The sequence below is a fragment of the Nematolebias whitei genome, chromosome 2 (assembly GCF_014905685.2).
Source record: "Nematolebias whitei isolate Nwh7 chromosome 2, NemWhi1, whole genome shotgun sequence".
Taxonomy (NCBI): domain Eukaryota; kingdom Metazoa; phylum Chordata; class Actinopteri; order Cyprinodontiformes; family Rivulidae; genus Nematolebias; species Nematolebias whitei.
Genome location: NC_056499.1, coordinates 5187331 through 5202857, shown reverse-complemented (window position 1 = coordinate 5202857; position 15527 = coordinate 5187331). Strand labels below are relative to the sequence as shown.

Below are 15527 nucleotides of genomic sequence, written 5' to 3'. Positions count from 1 at the left end.
GTCTGAGTAAGAAAGCGTTAATGAAAATAATGGTGCTTCATTAATTCAGAGTCTGGCTGGATGACACTCATTTGAACTATATTTGCCAATTAGGCAGTCTGAATTAAAAGTGACCTTGGGATATTCCAGTCTTTTCTGTAATTACCTAATGAAGTGGTTGTCTGGAAGCAATCCACTTTGTAATGTAAATCACTATATTGTTTGCCTATTTGTTTGAATTTCTATGCTTAGTGAATGTGAGTTATAGGATACATAAAAATAAAAAAAATGGCTTGATTGGCTTTTATTTTAAATATTTAATATAAATCACAGGACATGCTGGAACTGATATTATTAGATCCCCATTCTTTTTTCAGTGATATGAAAAAGAAGATGCATCCTCTTGCTATTTTATCAGATAAGATGTTTGAAAATATGTCAAATCTAAGCTCAAGTGCATAAAACACAGCAGATTTAACCATGTAATCATAAAATCTAAGCCAAAATGTGTGAAAAGTTAGTGGGTTTTTTTAATTAACGTCTCTGTTTTCCTAGAATTTAAGACATAAGACCGGTGCTACTGATGAAATGCATTGGATTAATTGATTATAATCAGTGTGACCACCTCTATCAATGCAAATGTATTACAGTTTACTACTCTGGAGCATACAAGCATGTAACACAATAACAGACAAGGCCTGAAATTTTAATTTGATCAAAGCTTATTTGGTAACAGTTTCATTATTTTGTGTTTAAAGGTGACAGCTACTGAGGTATTACCAGCGAGCATGTTCATACCTGTGCCCAGTTCGGACAGAGAGTCCCAGAGTACGCCACAAGCTCCAGCCAACTTAATCTCTGAGGATACAAAGAAACAAGCTGGTTAGTATTGGAGAATAAGAAATACTACCTTTCTTTGTACTTGCAGTAGTTTTCCCGATGTGATCTATATTGAGTACATCATCATGTTAAAATTTGATTTTTATTACTACTTACAAACAGATTATTAAATGAAGAGTTATTAGTATAGATTGGTAAATATAATAAATGTTGAGCATTGTTGTTGTTTTTTTTTTCTATTTGGCATATTAACAAAACATTTAAATACTTGACTCTCACAACAAGTCATATAAAATAGTGGTTTTCACAGGCCTTCTAATTAACCCCTGTCCAGTTGTTTTTTGCTCACTTTCAGAACAATAATTACTCAAAATATTATCTTAACATTAAGACAACAAATTAGCTGGGCAAATGTTGTGATCTTAATAAATAGCCCTTTTTACTGATTTGTTTACAGATGCATCAGAAGCTGATCCTGAAAAAATGGTCTCCCTTCCCACGGACATAGCTGAAGCTCGTAAGTCACCGTTGGAAGATCAGCAGTTAGAAAGGGAGGATGCTACTGGATTTGTGTGCTGGAAGAAAGGCTGTAATCAAGTGTTCAAATCTTCCAACTCCCTACAAATGCACTTCAATGAAGTCCACAACAAAAGGCCCCAGTTACCTGTTTCAGATCGCCATGTCTACAAGTACCGATGCAACCAGTGCAGCCTGGCCTTTAAAACTGTGGAGAAATTACAGCTTCATTCACAGTATCATGTGATCAGGGCAGCCACCATGTGCTGCCTTTGCCAGAGGAATTTCAGAACGTTACAAGCTTTGAAAAAACATTTGGAAACCAGCCACTTGGAATTGAGTGAAGCTGACATCCAGCAACTGTATGGGGGATTATTGATGAATGGCGATATCATGGCAATGGGTGATCTAACTCTTGGTGAGGATCCTGGAAGTCTTGGAGAAGATGAAAAAGAGGGGGATGACAGTGATCAGGAGGACAAACAAAGTCCAACAGGCAGTGACTCTGGCTCACTGCAAGAGGATTCTGGGTCTGAACCAAAACGTGCATTGCCATTCAGAAAGGGCCCCAACTTTACAATGGAAAAGTTTTTGGATCCGTCTCGTCCTTTCAAGTGCACTGTTTGCAAAGAGTCTTTCACACAAAAGAACATTCTTTTGGTTCACTATAACTCTGTTTCCCACTTGCACAAGGTAAAGAGAGCTCTCCAGGAGTCTGCTACTGGTCAACCTGAGCCTACCAGCAGCCCTGATAACAAGCCCTTCAAGTGCAGTACTTGTAATGTGGCATACAGTCAGAGTTCTACTCTGGAAATCCACATGCGCTCTGTTCTACACCAGACAAAAGCTAGAGCAGCCAAACTTGAAGCAGCTGGGGGTATCACTAACTCTGCCAGTTCCCATGGTTTAATTAGTGGAGCATCCAGTATGGGCACTTCATCATCAAGTCCAAGCCCTGCTGGTAACTCAACTACTAGCTCAAATAACCACAGTTCATCTGGGTCTCAGGCACCTCAGAGTATTCATGGTGGAAACCATACGAACCAGACCCACAGCATTGAAAGCTTGGGAAATTCTTCAATAAGCTGCCGTTCCTCACCATCTGAGAATCACGAGACAAAAAAGTCTAAATTTACAGAGATTCTTTCTGCCAGGGGACAGCAACAACAGCTTCAGCAACAACAACAATTGGCTCAGGCTCAAGCTCAAGCTCAAGCCCAGCTTCAGCAAGAGCTTCAGCAACAAGCTGCCATTTTACAATCACAGCTATTTAATCCTGCACTTCTGCAGCACTTCCCAATGACAACTGATGCACTTCTACCCCTGCAACAGCAGCAGTTGTTGTTCCCATTCTACATCCCTGGAGCAGAATTTCAATTGAACCCAGAAATTAACATCAGCAACTCTGTACTTGGCCTAGCTGGATCAGCAGCCTCTTCCCTGTCAGAAGAACTGAAAAACTCAGTTCAGCAGGCCCAGCAAAGTTGCTTGCAACAGCAACTGATGCACCATCACCTTCAGCAGCAGCACCACCAACAGCAGCAGCAGCAGCAGCAACAACAACAACAACAACAACATCAACAGCAGCATAAACAGCAACAGTCTCACTCACAAGTTCAAGGCCAAATGGCACTACTGCAGCAGACTGCATCTCTTCTCCAGCAGGCTGAGAAAAAGCAGAAACTTTCCTCCTCTCAGAATGACAAGGATAAAGAAACTCAAAAAGAGAAGGATGTCTCTGGCAAAAATGAGGACTATGTGAATAAAGAATCTACAGAAACCAAACCAAAAGAAAAGAAGGACATTCAGCAAATTTCATTAAATATTAATCATGACTCTGGCTTTCCTCCACCAAGGATTGCTTCAGATGCTCGAGGAAATGCAACTAAAGCCTTGCTAGAAAACTTTGGATTTGAATTAGTTATTCAGTACAATGAAAATAAACAGAAAGTTCAAAAAAGGACAGGAGGAACTACTGCATCAAGTGGTCCAGGTGGAATAATAAGAGTGGTGGACCCCATTGAAGGATTAGAGAAACTGGAATGTGAAGCTTGTGGCAAGCTGTTTTCAAATGTGCTGATTCTAAAAAGTCACCAAGAACACATCCACCAGGCTTTTTTTCCATTTCGATCTCTTGAGAGATTTGCCAAGGAATACAGAGAAAATTACGATAAGCTCTATCCACTTAGACCTCCAACACCAGAGGCTGTTCCAGCTCCACCACCCCCACCTCCGCCACCTCCTCCACCTCCACCACCTCAACGAGCTGCCACACCAAATATTCCAGTCTCTGCTGCCTCACTCACACCTCCAACTGTACCTCCCCCTCAGCCACCGGTTCCAATGACACAAATATCTATGCCAATGGATTTGCCCCTCTTCTCACCTCTTATGATGCAGCCAATGTCTCTACAGTCCTTGCCTACTCAGTTGCCTCCCCAGTTATCATCTGTTGAGCCAAGCCTGGCATCAGACCTGGCTCAACTCTATCAACAGCAGCTTACACCAGCCATGTTACAGCAGCAGCAGAACAAGAGGCCACGAACACGCATCACCGATGACCAGCTTAGGGTTCTGCGACAGTATTTTGATATCAATAATTCACCAAATGAGGAACAGATAAAAGAAATGGCTGACAAGTCTGGGCTGCCACAAAAAGTGATAAAGCACTGGTTTAGAAATACCCTCTTTAAAGAACGCCAGCGCAATAAAGACTCACCTTACAACTTTAATAATCCTCCAACGACAACTCTAGAGGATACAAAAGTTGATTCCAAACCTCCTTCCCCTGAACCTCTGAAACATGAGTTTTATGGAAGTAAAAGATCATCCAGAACAAGGTTTACGGACTACCAGTTGAGAGTCCTGCAGGACTTCTTTGATGCAAATGCTTATCCTAAAGATGATGAATTTGAACAACTTTCCAACCTTTTGAGCCTTCCTACTCGTGTTATTGTGGTCTGGTTCCAAAATGCTCGACAGAAAGCAAGGAAGAATTATGAAAACCAAGGCGATGGAGGAAAAGAGGGTGAAAGACGAGAACTGTCAAATGACAGATATATTCGCACATCAAATCTGAACTACCAGTGCAAAAAATGCAATTTGGTTTTCCAGCGGATATTTGATCTGATAAAACATCAAAAGAAGCTGTGTTACAAAGATGAAGATGAGGATGGACAGTATGACAGCCAAAATGAGGATTCATTAGATCTGTCCCATGATAGTTATACCCCCTCTGGGTCTTCTTGTCATACACCAATGCCCTCTTCCTCAAGTCTTTGCCCTCTTCCTCCTTCAACTTCAGCATTTGCACACGTCCCATCTACTGAGAAAGAGGAAGCATCACCAGCAAACCCCTCAAACCTCTATGATGAGAAGCCTAAGCAGTTACCAGAGATTTCTCCCGATCCACAAGAAAACCAAACTTCTATTAAGCAAGAGACTGTGCACCAACCCCAGTCTGAGCCAACACATCAAAGATCTCAAAGAGAAGAGAAGATCCAAAGTATTTCCAAGTCTGTCAAGCATTCATCTCCTTCCTTCTCTCAGCAACAGCAATTGTGTGGCCCTTCAGCTTGTCAAACAAGCCAGGCCTCATCACAAAGCTCACACATGGGTATCAATCCACACTTTTCCTCTGCCACACAACAACTGGCACAGCAGATGATCCCATACCAGTGTGAGCAGTGCAAAATTGGCTTTCCCTCCTTTGAGCACTGGCAGGAACACCAGCAGTTGCACTTCCTCTCTGTGCAAAATCAGTTCATCCATCCTCAGTTCCTTGACCGTCCAATTGATATGCCTTTTATGCTGTTTGATCCAAGCAATCCTCTCCTGGCAAGCCAGCTTCTCTCTGGGGCAATGCCTCAGATTCCGAGCACCTCTGCCACCTCTCCATCCACCCCAACCTCCACCATGAACTCCCTAAAAAGAAAGCTTGAGGAAAAAGCTAATACTAGCCCAGGAGAGAATGACAGTGCTAATAGTGGAGAGGAGCCACAGAGGGACAAGCGACTCAGAACCACCATTACACCTGAGCAGCTAGAGATTCTTTATCAAAAGTATCTCCTAGATTCAAATCCCACTCGTAAAATGCTTGACCACATTGCCCATGAGGTGGGTTTGAAAAAAAGAGTCGTACAAGTGTGGTTCCAGAATACTAGAGCTAGAGAGAGAAAAGGTCAGTTCAGAGCGGTAGGGCCAGCCCAAGCTCATCGTAGGTGCCCATTTTGTCGAGCTCTTTTTAAAGCAAAAACTGCTCTTGAGGCACACATTAGGTCTCGTCACTGGCATGAAGCCAAACGCGCTGGATACAATTTAACTCTCACTGGCATGTTACCTGACCAGGAGAGCATGCAAATAAAAATGGATACTTTGGACACATCAATCTATTCCCAAATAGCTCCCACTACAAACATTGATGTACAAAGTTCCTCCATGTCTCCAGTGAACAAAAGCATGGATCTGTCTCCCAGAGTTCTACTGAGTCCTTCATCCATTAAAGTTGAAGGAATGGAAGACTTTGAGGGCACAACAATGTCATCTGTAAACTTAAGCTTTGATCAAAACAAACTGGATAATGATGACTGTTCTTCTGTGAATACAGCTATCACAGACATAACTACAGGTGATGAGGCCATTGCCGATAATGACAGTGCTGATGTAAAGAACATCCAAAATAGTGGTGATTATCTCTCCAAGTCTGGAAGCACAGGCACTATTCTTGAAAACGATGACCAGATGTCCTCTGGGTTAGTAAGCCCTGCAACAAGCTATTATGCTAAGGACTTTGAAAATGAACATATGATTGACCACAGTGAGACGTCCAGCCTGGCTGACCCTTGCTCACCAAGTCCTGGAGCTTCAGGTACAAGGAGCATTGATAGTGGAGACAGGCCCGGCCAAAAGCGCTTCCGAACCCAGATGACTAACCTCCAGCTGAAAGTGTTAAAATCTTGCTTTAATGACTACAGGACACCCACAATGCTGGAATGTGAGGTGCTTGGCAATGACATTGGACTTCCAAAGAGAGTGGTTCAGGTGTGGTTTCAAAATGCCCGAGCCAAGGAGAAAAAGGCTAAACTCAACATGGCTAAGCACTTTGGAATAAATCAGACGTCTTACGAAGGGCCAAAGACTGAATGCACATTGTGTGGTGTCAAATACAGTGCCCGCCTTTCTGTTCGTGATCATATATTCTCCCAGCAGCACATCTCTAAGGTGAAGGATACCATTGGCAGCCAGATTGATAAGGAAAAGGAATATTTTGACCCAGCAACTGTTCGCCAACTCATGGCTCAGCAAGAGATGGACCGCATTAAGAAGGCAAATGAAGTTTTAGGTCTGGCACAGCAGCAGGCCATGCAGCAGCAGGGATTATTTGATAATCCCGCAATGCAGGCTCTCAATCTCCAGTCAGCCTATACAAACTTGCAAGGCATCCCACCTGTCCTTTTGCCAGGGGTTGGCAGCCCCTCTCTTTCCAGCTTTAACTCGTCTAATTCAGGTATGTCATCATTTAGCAATTATATTTGCAGATATAGAGCTGAAATTTAAAATGCACCATTGTAAATTGTTTTCAACAGATCACTTTTGAATTCTTTGTTTTTACATAACATGCTGTCATCATATTTTGTAAAATGCTGAACTCAAGAACACTCCAACACTAAAATGCAGTTCTGATAACTTTTTTTAATGTTTCCAGAGTGTCATAAGCTTATTACAATGCAAATAGTGATGATTATGTGTGAACTGTGTAAAAATATACTTTCATGGGTAACTTTGAAAAAGAAAAATTGTCTATTGATCCAATTATAAATAACTCACACAAGCCTGTCTTTATTTGATTTTTGTATTTTTCAGCTTTAACTCCCCCTAAACCTTCAAACCTCCTGAACATGTCTGGTGCCAGTGTTCCCTCACCAAGCCTTCCCACTTCTGGATTGCCAAACAAGCCTCCCTCCTCATCATCTCTTGCCACATCCAGCTCCGCCCAGACCAACACATCTGCTTCCCACTCAAGCTCTACTCCCACATCCACCTCCACCTCCTCATCTATCCAGTCTGGCTTGCGACCTGAACCCTCCAAAGAACGTGATGCTGAGAGGACAAGAGATAAAGAAAAAGTTAAGGAAAAGACAGAGAAGCCCTCAACCCCATCGTCAACTGGAAGCACCCCTGCTCCTTCCACATCTGCTGCCAGCGCCAAGAAGGAGAAACCAGACACAGCTGTCCCTGCCACTTCTATGCCTACACCTGGGATGGAGTATGTGGTAGACCCTGCCCAGCTTCAAGCTCTCCAGGCTGCTTTAGCATCAGACCCCACTGCTCTTCTTACAAACCAGTTCCTACCTTATTTCATGCCTGGCTTTTCCCCTTATTACACTCCACAGATACCTGGGGCCCTTCAAGGGGGTTACCTACAGCCAATGTATGGCATGGAAAGTCTCTTTCCTTACAACCCAGCTCTGTCACAAGCACTGATGGGCCTGTCTCCTGGGTCCCTATTGCAGCATTACCAGCAGTATCAGCAGAGTTTGCAGGAAGCATTACAACAGCAGCAGCGACAACTTCAGCAGATCCAGCAACCCAAGGCAAGCCAAACTCCAGTACCCTCTCAAACCATGGGGGATCGCAAAGATTCTGCCAAAGATTCTGTTAAAACAGAGGATCAAAAGGGCACCCCCCACAACGAGACCCCCACTTCCTCCTCCTCCCATAACAAAGCATCATGTGAGCAGAACGAGAAAGATAGCAAAGCTGTGGATCACCCTCCTGACCAATACATTGTACCAAAAGTGCAGAGTAAACTGGCATGTCGCAAGTGTCAAGCTGTTTTCACCAAGGAAGAAGCAGCTATCACCCACCTTAAATCAAACTGTTTTTTTGGTCAATCTGTGGCAAACCTACATGAGATGTTGCTGCGTGTCCCCAGTGGCATAGGTGTAGGGGCTGGAAGTCTCTATGACTGCCTGGCTTGTGACACTATGTTGGATGGGGAGAAAGCACTTAGTCAACACCTGCAGTCGGCATTGCACAAACACAGAACAATCAAGCGATCAGTCAGAAATGCCAAAGAGCACGCTACTAGTTTATTACCTCACTCTTCAGCCTGCTTCCCCAGTCCTAACACCGCATCTACCTCGCAGTCTGCCACTCATCCCATCAGCAGCCCCCCTCTTCAGGCAACAACATCAGCCACCATGCCATCCTCTGCTGTCTCCTCATCCATGTGCTCCTCCTCTTCTAAGGCCCTACTCAACACCACAGCTGCCAGCAAATCCTGGCCACAAGTCCCCTACTCCAGAGCTTTAGCTGGGAAGCCCAATGGTAGCCCCTCCTCTTCTTTTCCTCCAGTGTCCTCACCTTCAACGGTTACCTCAAGTTCATTGAGCACCTCAGGAGTTCAGACCTTGATACCAACAGACATCTTTACTGATGAGTCTGACTCTGACAGCAGTCAGAAGTCAGCAGACAGGCAGGGCAGGACGGCAGAGGAGCCGCAGAAGCCCAGTTTTGTCAAAGACAGTAATAGTTGTAGTAACCTGGCTAGTGTAGGAATAGACTCCAACAGATTGTAAGAGAGCTTTCAGTGATGGACAATATTTAAAAAAAAAAATCTAAGAAAATGACAAAAAAAAAAATTTCAAATACAAAAAGTAAAAAAAAAAGCAGCAATGTTTAAAAAAAAATACATGAAAAGTATACAAACCAATTTCAGAAAAATATGTGTAAAAACTAACTGCAATTCCAAAGCTTGTAACCAAAAATTTAAATGTTAGTGGATTGTTTTCCCATATCAACATGCTGGTCTTCATTTCTTTGATTTCGTTTTGTTTTTGTTTAAATAAAATACATGCGTACTACTATGTGAAGACGGAAAGACGCTTGCTTTGGGTAATGGTGGAGGAACGCTGTACTGTATGGCAAATGGACTGCCTCAAAGTTGACAAATGTCCCCAAAACCTTTTTTCAAGAAATGCAAGTTAACAAGCTAATGTTTTCTACTTAAAAGCACAGTCACAAAACACCAGTATGTACTGTATGGGAGAATAGTCTATCAGTTTTCTTGCTATTTAAGCATTCAAATACCAATGGCTTGGAAAAGTAAAAGAATAATGTCTATTTTATTCTCAGGTCAACAATTCAAATGTGTTTTTCTGTTACAGAAATTCATGTTTTACACCTTTTTTTTTTAAACTATTAATTAGCTTTTATTATTTTAGCAACAAAAAGTTTAATTTAATCAAGACATTGCTACTGGGCATTTGAAACGGTAAAAGATTTGTTGTTCTTAATATTAAAAATTGTTTTAAAGCGAGGAAATTAATCCCAATGAATTACCAGACAAGATCATTACACAAAAGTGGGAGATTTAAAAAGAGCAAAAAAATGATTTTGATATGGAAAAAAACTGTAACCTTCTGTATTTATAATTATTATGAGCATTTTTGATGTTATGTGGATTGTTGCATTGGAAATGAATTTAAACAAATGGTAGGTTGGAAGAAAAAAAAACTTTGTGTACATTTAACTTTTGTATTGTCCAATTTTATGACACTTCATTTGATGTTGACTTGGTCATTCCAATAGGCTAGAATATGGACAGGTAATTTATCTGAACATTACTTCTGTCTTGTTCTAACGGTATGTGAAACGTTCACTCAAATGCCCCTCTTGACAAGGCAGGATCCTCTTTCAAAATTATTTAAATTTTAAGATTTGGTTGTTAAAGCCAAAACAAAATGATCCTGGGTGAATTATTGAGAGTTTTATTTTTTATTTAATTCTTGTGTTACTTTTGTGCACTTATCACTGTCTGACGTCATTTTGTCACTCGTCTTGTTCCTCTGTCAGCACTTATTTTCTCTTCTATCCACCGTTTGTAGATGCGTATACTACAAAGCAGGTCTTTTGTTCTTCATGCAGAGTGACTACAGTCTTCATTTTTATTTTGACACGTTTTGTCGTAAATGAAAAGGAAAAAAGAATACTACTAATAATTCTCACGCTTTAAGAAAAAAAGAAAATCCAAAGACTAAACACTTTCACCATTGGTGCATAAAGATAAGAAAAGAGGCTTCTTTATACTTGAGAATTTGTTGCTGTTTCTGAGGAAAGAACACAAAGTTTTAGAAGATAAAGGAGTACGTATCAGAGTTGCCATCTTTGCTTGGTTGCAAGCGGACGGGTAGCTTTATTACGTAGATACCAAAAACCAAAAAAGGGCCCTTGTCCTTGCATTGTGGAGTAGCACCGTTACAGAGCCATTGCAGTTTGTAAGATAGAGGTTATTAATCTTTCTTTGACTTTTGTCACATTTAAATGTCCTTTTTTTTTTTAAAGAAAATTATAAGGTCTGGACTTCAAGGACAAATGTTTTGCTGCTAATGTAGATTTTTGAAAAAAGAAAAACGAAAACCTAGATGCATGCTCATTTTGCTTTTTGGCTAAGCTTTAACTTAAACAAACAATAAACCGATTTCTTGCCTCTGCAACACTTTTTCTTTTTTTTTTGTTGTTGTTTTTTTTGTGTTTTGTTTTTTTCTTGTTGCAACAACGGAACTTTGAAGACTGTGAATATATGTTCCAAAGGACATTTTGCCGAGTTTTTCTTTCTTCTTATTGAACAGACCAATGTTTAAAGCCAATGATCTTTAAGGTTTGTAAAGAACGGTGCATTCCAAATATCACTATGGATTTTTTTTTTTTTTAAGCAAGGACTGATCCTATGTCATTTATTTGATTTTAATTTTCACAATCTATTTTTCCTCATTTTTAAAATGACTGTAAACTGTTGTGTAAATTTTTTGCATCATGGGTTGCTGAAAAAACCCCCAGTGACCTTTGTGTTATTTTGTGCTGGCATGGAACATTGCTGAAAACCCCTCCAACCAATCAAGGTTGTTGCTTACTTGTTAAGCAAGTAACAGTGGTTACCAAAAAATGTATATAATACATCTGGTACTGACGTGTCCTATAGGTTTGTTTTTACGTATGCCAGTCGACCTACAACTAGTCTCAGAGGGAATCAATGGCTTTTTGCTGAGGTGTTGTTGCCCCCCTTTTCTGGGCGGTCCACCGGTGACTCGTCACGTGTTTGTGCAGGGTGCCACTTCCACACATAGATTACAGGTTAGAGACATCTTCATTCCAAAGCATTATTTCTGGAAAAACTAGGAGCATTTTTGAAGATGTCTCTTGATTTTTTCTATTTATTTAAACAGTTCGGATGCTTTCATATCCAAAGAAGTCATCCTCTTCATTTTGCTGCAATGGAAATGGATGTGCATGGCTGCCCCCACCTTCTCACTGATGATGTGATGAACCAAAACTTTGTCTTTCAATTTATGAGGAAAAAATACAGCTTTTGGCCACAATTGTATCGACAATATATTTGCCTTAATGAATCCAAGGCACAATCTCAGAAGAGTTAAAATTGCTACTTCTAGCAAAGAAATGTGATTTTTAAGTTAAAACCACACAATGCTGTTAAAATCAGCAGGTCTACAAACTTCATATTTCTCGAGTCCAATTCCTTGGAAAATTGTATCTTTATTGTTAAGTTGTACAGTTTTTGTTCCCAACTACAAAATGTTTTTTGCATTCTGTTTAAGCGTCATTTCCTTTTGAAGTAAATTTAGTTCCAACATGACTTTTTATCATAAATTGACACTAGCTTTATTCTGAATTTCAGAAATTGAGATGTAAACAAACTGATACAAAGTATACGACCTGGCCACCATATGGTGTGGCACTGTTCTTGAAATTCATTGTCTCAATGATATTGCTTATTTGATTCCCAAAGTGTAATCATTTCAGCTCTTTAGTGGACAGCAGAGTTGACGTCTCCACATTAAATGAAGCCAGTATGGACTGTTTTGGTTTGTGCGTGCATGAGTGCATGTGTGTGTGTGTGTTTTAAAAGAGCCAGCATCAATTCAGATTTTTTTTTTTCTTGTTTGCCTTTTTGTTCTTGTTACACACCAAATAGAAAAACAGAACCACAACGCTGGATTATGAGTAAATTACATTTAGAAAAATGAAACTTGCAGATTACAACTGAAGCACTGAGCAGTTTTTATTGTAATTGAAGATAATAAATGTGGCCAAAGCTTTATGCCGTTAAAACAAAAAGGAACAAATTTGTGCCCCTAACAAGTGTATATTTTATTGTGACTTTCATTGGGATACTTGGTTTGAACGGACATTTACAAAAGAAAGGCAAAGGCAGCATATTGCTGTAAAGGTCATCTTTTGCCCACTGTGAAAACAAACGTGTATACAGATATAGATATATTTAAACGAGACATCAACATTTGTTCTTTTAATTATTTTATTGTATTGTCTTTGACATGAAGAACGAATGAAAATGATTTTTTTTAAAAGGACTCTGGGAAGTTTTGGAGGACGTGAGAGGCTGTGGGCACACCAAAACTGGGCATGAGAGCCAAAAGCAGGCTCAAAAACAGCTTTAAAAACCACCTCCTCATTTGATTACTGACAGCTCTGTAATGGAACGGACTCTGGAACCAGTGGACATGTGTGACACACCGAGGGAAGTCGTTAGATGAAACTGAACTTAAGTGGCTCCAGCTGCCTCTTTTCTCCTTTTCTGTCTGTCCTTCCTTTCTCCAGCTCTGCGTCCACTCCTGCTCGTTGATAGACGTTTTTTCTAGATTTCAGGACAGGATGGACAGAGACGCTCGCTTCATTTCTTCCTCTTCGTGTTGCTACCCGTTTCATTTCTTCGTGCTTGTCTCTGCTTGACAAGTAAAGCTCTCCAGTCAAATGTTGACGCACCCCTCTCTGTGTTAGTTACATCATATGAATAGGGAAATTAATAACAGAGAGAGGGGATGGGTTCTCAAAGCTGTCGTTCTTAGGGAGGCAGCCACAGACATTAAAAAAAAAAAAAAAAAAAAAAGCGTTTTAACCAAAATTACCAACCAAACTAACAACCAAACAACCATTTGCTCCAGCTTCAAAGATGAACTGTTACTTGGAGCACTCTGTTCCTTTTGTGACTTCTGGTGCCACAATATTTTTTATGCTTTCCGTTTTGTTTGTTTGTTTGTTTTGTTTTCTTTCCTTGAATTACTCCTCCTTCGAGCCTCATAAGCATGGCTCTGTGGCTCCAGGAAGCCCATTTGAGGGTAGAAAAAAACAGCCTTGCAATGTACAAAAAAGAGCAAGATAAACCAAAAATGTTGTTCTTGATGTCTTTTCTATACTGTAGTCTTGTTAGATTTTTTTCTTTTTTGTTACTGTAATTATATGAAGATTTCCGAACTGTACCAAATGACATGGAAACTAACATACATACAACCACATGGAACTTCAGACTTTTAAAGAAACTTTTGTCACAAAAACCTTGTTGTCCTAGTTAAGTTGATTGTAGATGGTAATTGAATATACTCCTTTGAAAATATTTCATCAAGTATGTTTCTTGCTCATTGTGATACATTAAAAAAAGTATGAGCATAACAATCTGGTTCAGACTCATTTTTAAGTGTTGAAGAATTGATTATTTGCTTCACGTGCACTTGTGTTCTGCAGATGTTGGATGTCTAATTCTTCCGTTTTCATTTTGCAGACTTAAAATGTTTTCTTGCATATTATAGACATCCTCCCGTTCTAAAAAGTTTTTAAATTATTACCCCTGAATTATTTAACGGATGATTTTTTTTAAACCATAAGTGTTTATGGATGTACAAAGACATTTTGTACTTTAAGTCATGTATGAATATTAGATGCAGAAAAGGACGCACAAAATCAATACATGCTGCAGCGTAATTGTGTCTTTATTGACACACTGTATAACACAACAGGAGCTGTTAGTCATGCAACATCATGCAGCATTGTGAGATCTTGTGTGATCTTATATGACACGTTAGCAGCTGGGAATATAAGTTATGAATGACTTGGCTACTGCAGCACCAAACCGTGGCTCAGTATTTGTAAAATGCACTAAAGTACAGACATTTCTGTGTAGGCTAAGGTTGATTATGTCCATCTTGAATTAGGTTGACGCCAAAAGTTTTTCAGCTGTAGATCGACGTCAACCTAATGTTTATTTTCAGAAAATATCAATAAAATCTAAATGTTTGTGAGCTATTGTGCTAACAGATAGACATAACTGATTCTACAGTTAATTACAAGGCTTTAAACAGATTTTGCAAGATAAATGAGTATAAAAAAAAAAGGTAAGTTGGGAAATGGTCTGAGCTACAAATACACCAAAGTTTAGCTCAATAAAATAAAATTTGACAGAGTTCTAGCCATTCTTTTATTGTTCATTTGGGTATGGTGGCCATCTTGAACCAGGTTAAGTTCAAAAGGTAATTAGCTGTAGATGTCAACTCAAAAATGACAGCCTAAAAGTTTCTTTAACATTTGGTTAGTGGTCCATGAAATAAATTGAAATATATTGCCAACAGTAGACAAACACTATGTTTTACAGTGTAATACACAGTAAAAATAGTGCATTACACAGTATTAATGTGTATTAGACATGATTAATACCATATTAATACTGTGTAATACATGGTATTAATACTGTTTACAGTATTAATGCTGTGTAATACATAGTATTAATACTGTGTAATAGTATTAATGCTGTGTAATACATAGTATTAATGCTGTGTAATACACAGTATTAATGCTGTGTAATACACAGTATTAATGCTGTGTAATATACAGTATTAATGCTGTGTAATACATAGTATTAATGCTGTGTAATACATAGTATTAATGCTGTGTAATATACAGTATTAATGCTGTGTAGTACATAGTATTAATGCTGTGTAATACATAGTATTAATGCTGTGTAATGCATAGTATTAATACTGTTTACAGTACCAATGCTGTGTAATACATAGTATTAATTCTGTTTACAGTATTAATGCTGTGTAACACATAGTATTAATCCTGTTTACAGTATTAATGCTGTGTAATACATAGTATTAATCCTGTTTACAGTATTAATGCTGTGTAAAACATAGTATAAATCCTGTTTACAGTATTAATACTACACAGTATTAATACAGTTTACAGTATTAATGCTGCGTAATACATAGTATTAATCCTGTTTACAGTATTAATGCTGTGTAATACATAGTATAAATCCTGTTTACAGTATTAATGCTGTGTAATACATAGTATAAATCCTGTTTACAGTATTAATACTGTGT

The 15527-nt window shown here is 39.4% G+C and overlaps 1 protein-coding gene across 1 annotated transcript in view; it reads left to right on the top strand.

The window, feature by feature from the left end:
* zfhx3b (zinc finger homeobox 3b) overlaps positions 1 to 8981 on the top strand; it is a 149394-nt gene extending 140413 nt beyond the window's left edge. The window contains exons 9-11 of the mRNA XM_037689592.1: positions 738 to 861; positions 1277 to 6841; positions 7198 to 8981. Coding sequence (XP_037545520.1) covers positions 738 to 861; positions 1277 to 6841; positions 7198 to 8915 — 7407 coding nt within the window. The 3' untranslated portion in view covers positions 8916 to 8981. The remainder of the gene's footprint in view (positions 1 to 737; positions 862 to 1276; positions 6842 to 7197) is intronic.
* The last annotated feature ends 6546 nt before the right edge of the window (positions 8982 to 15527 follow it).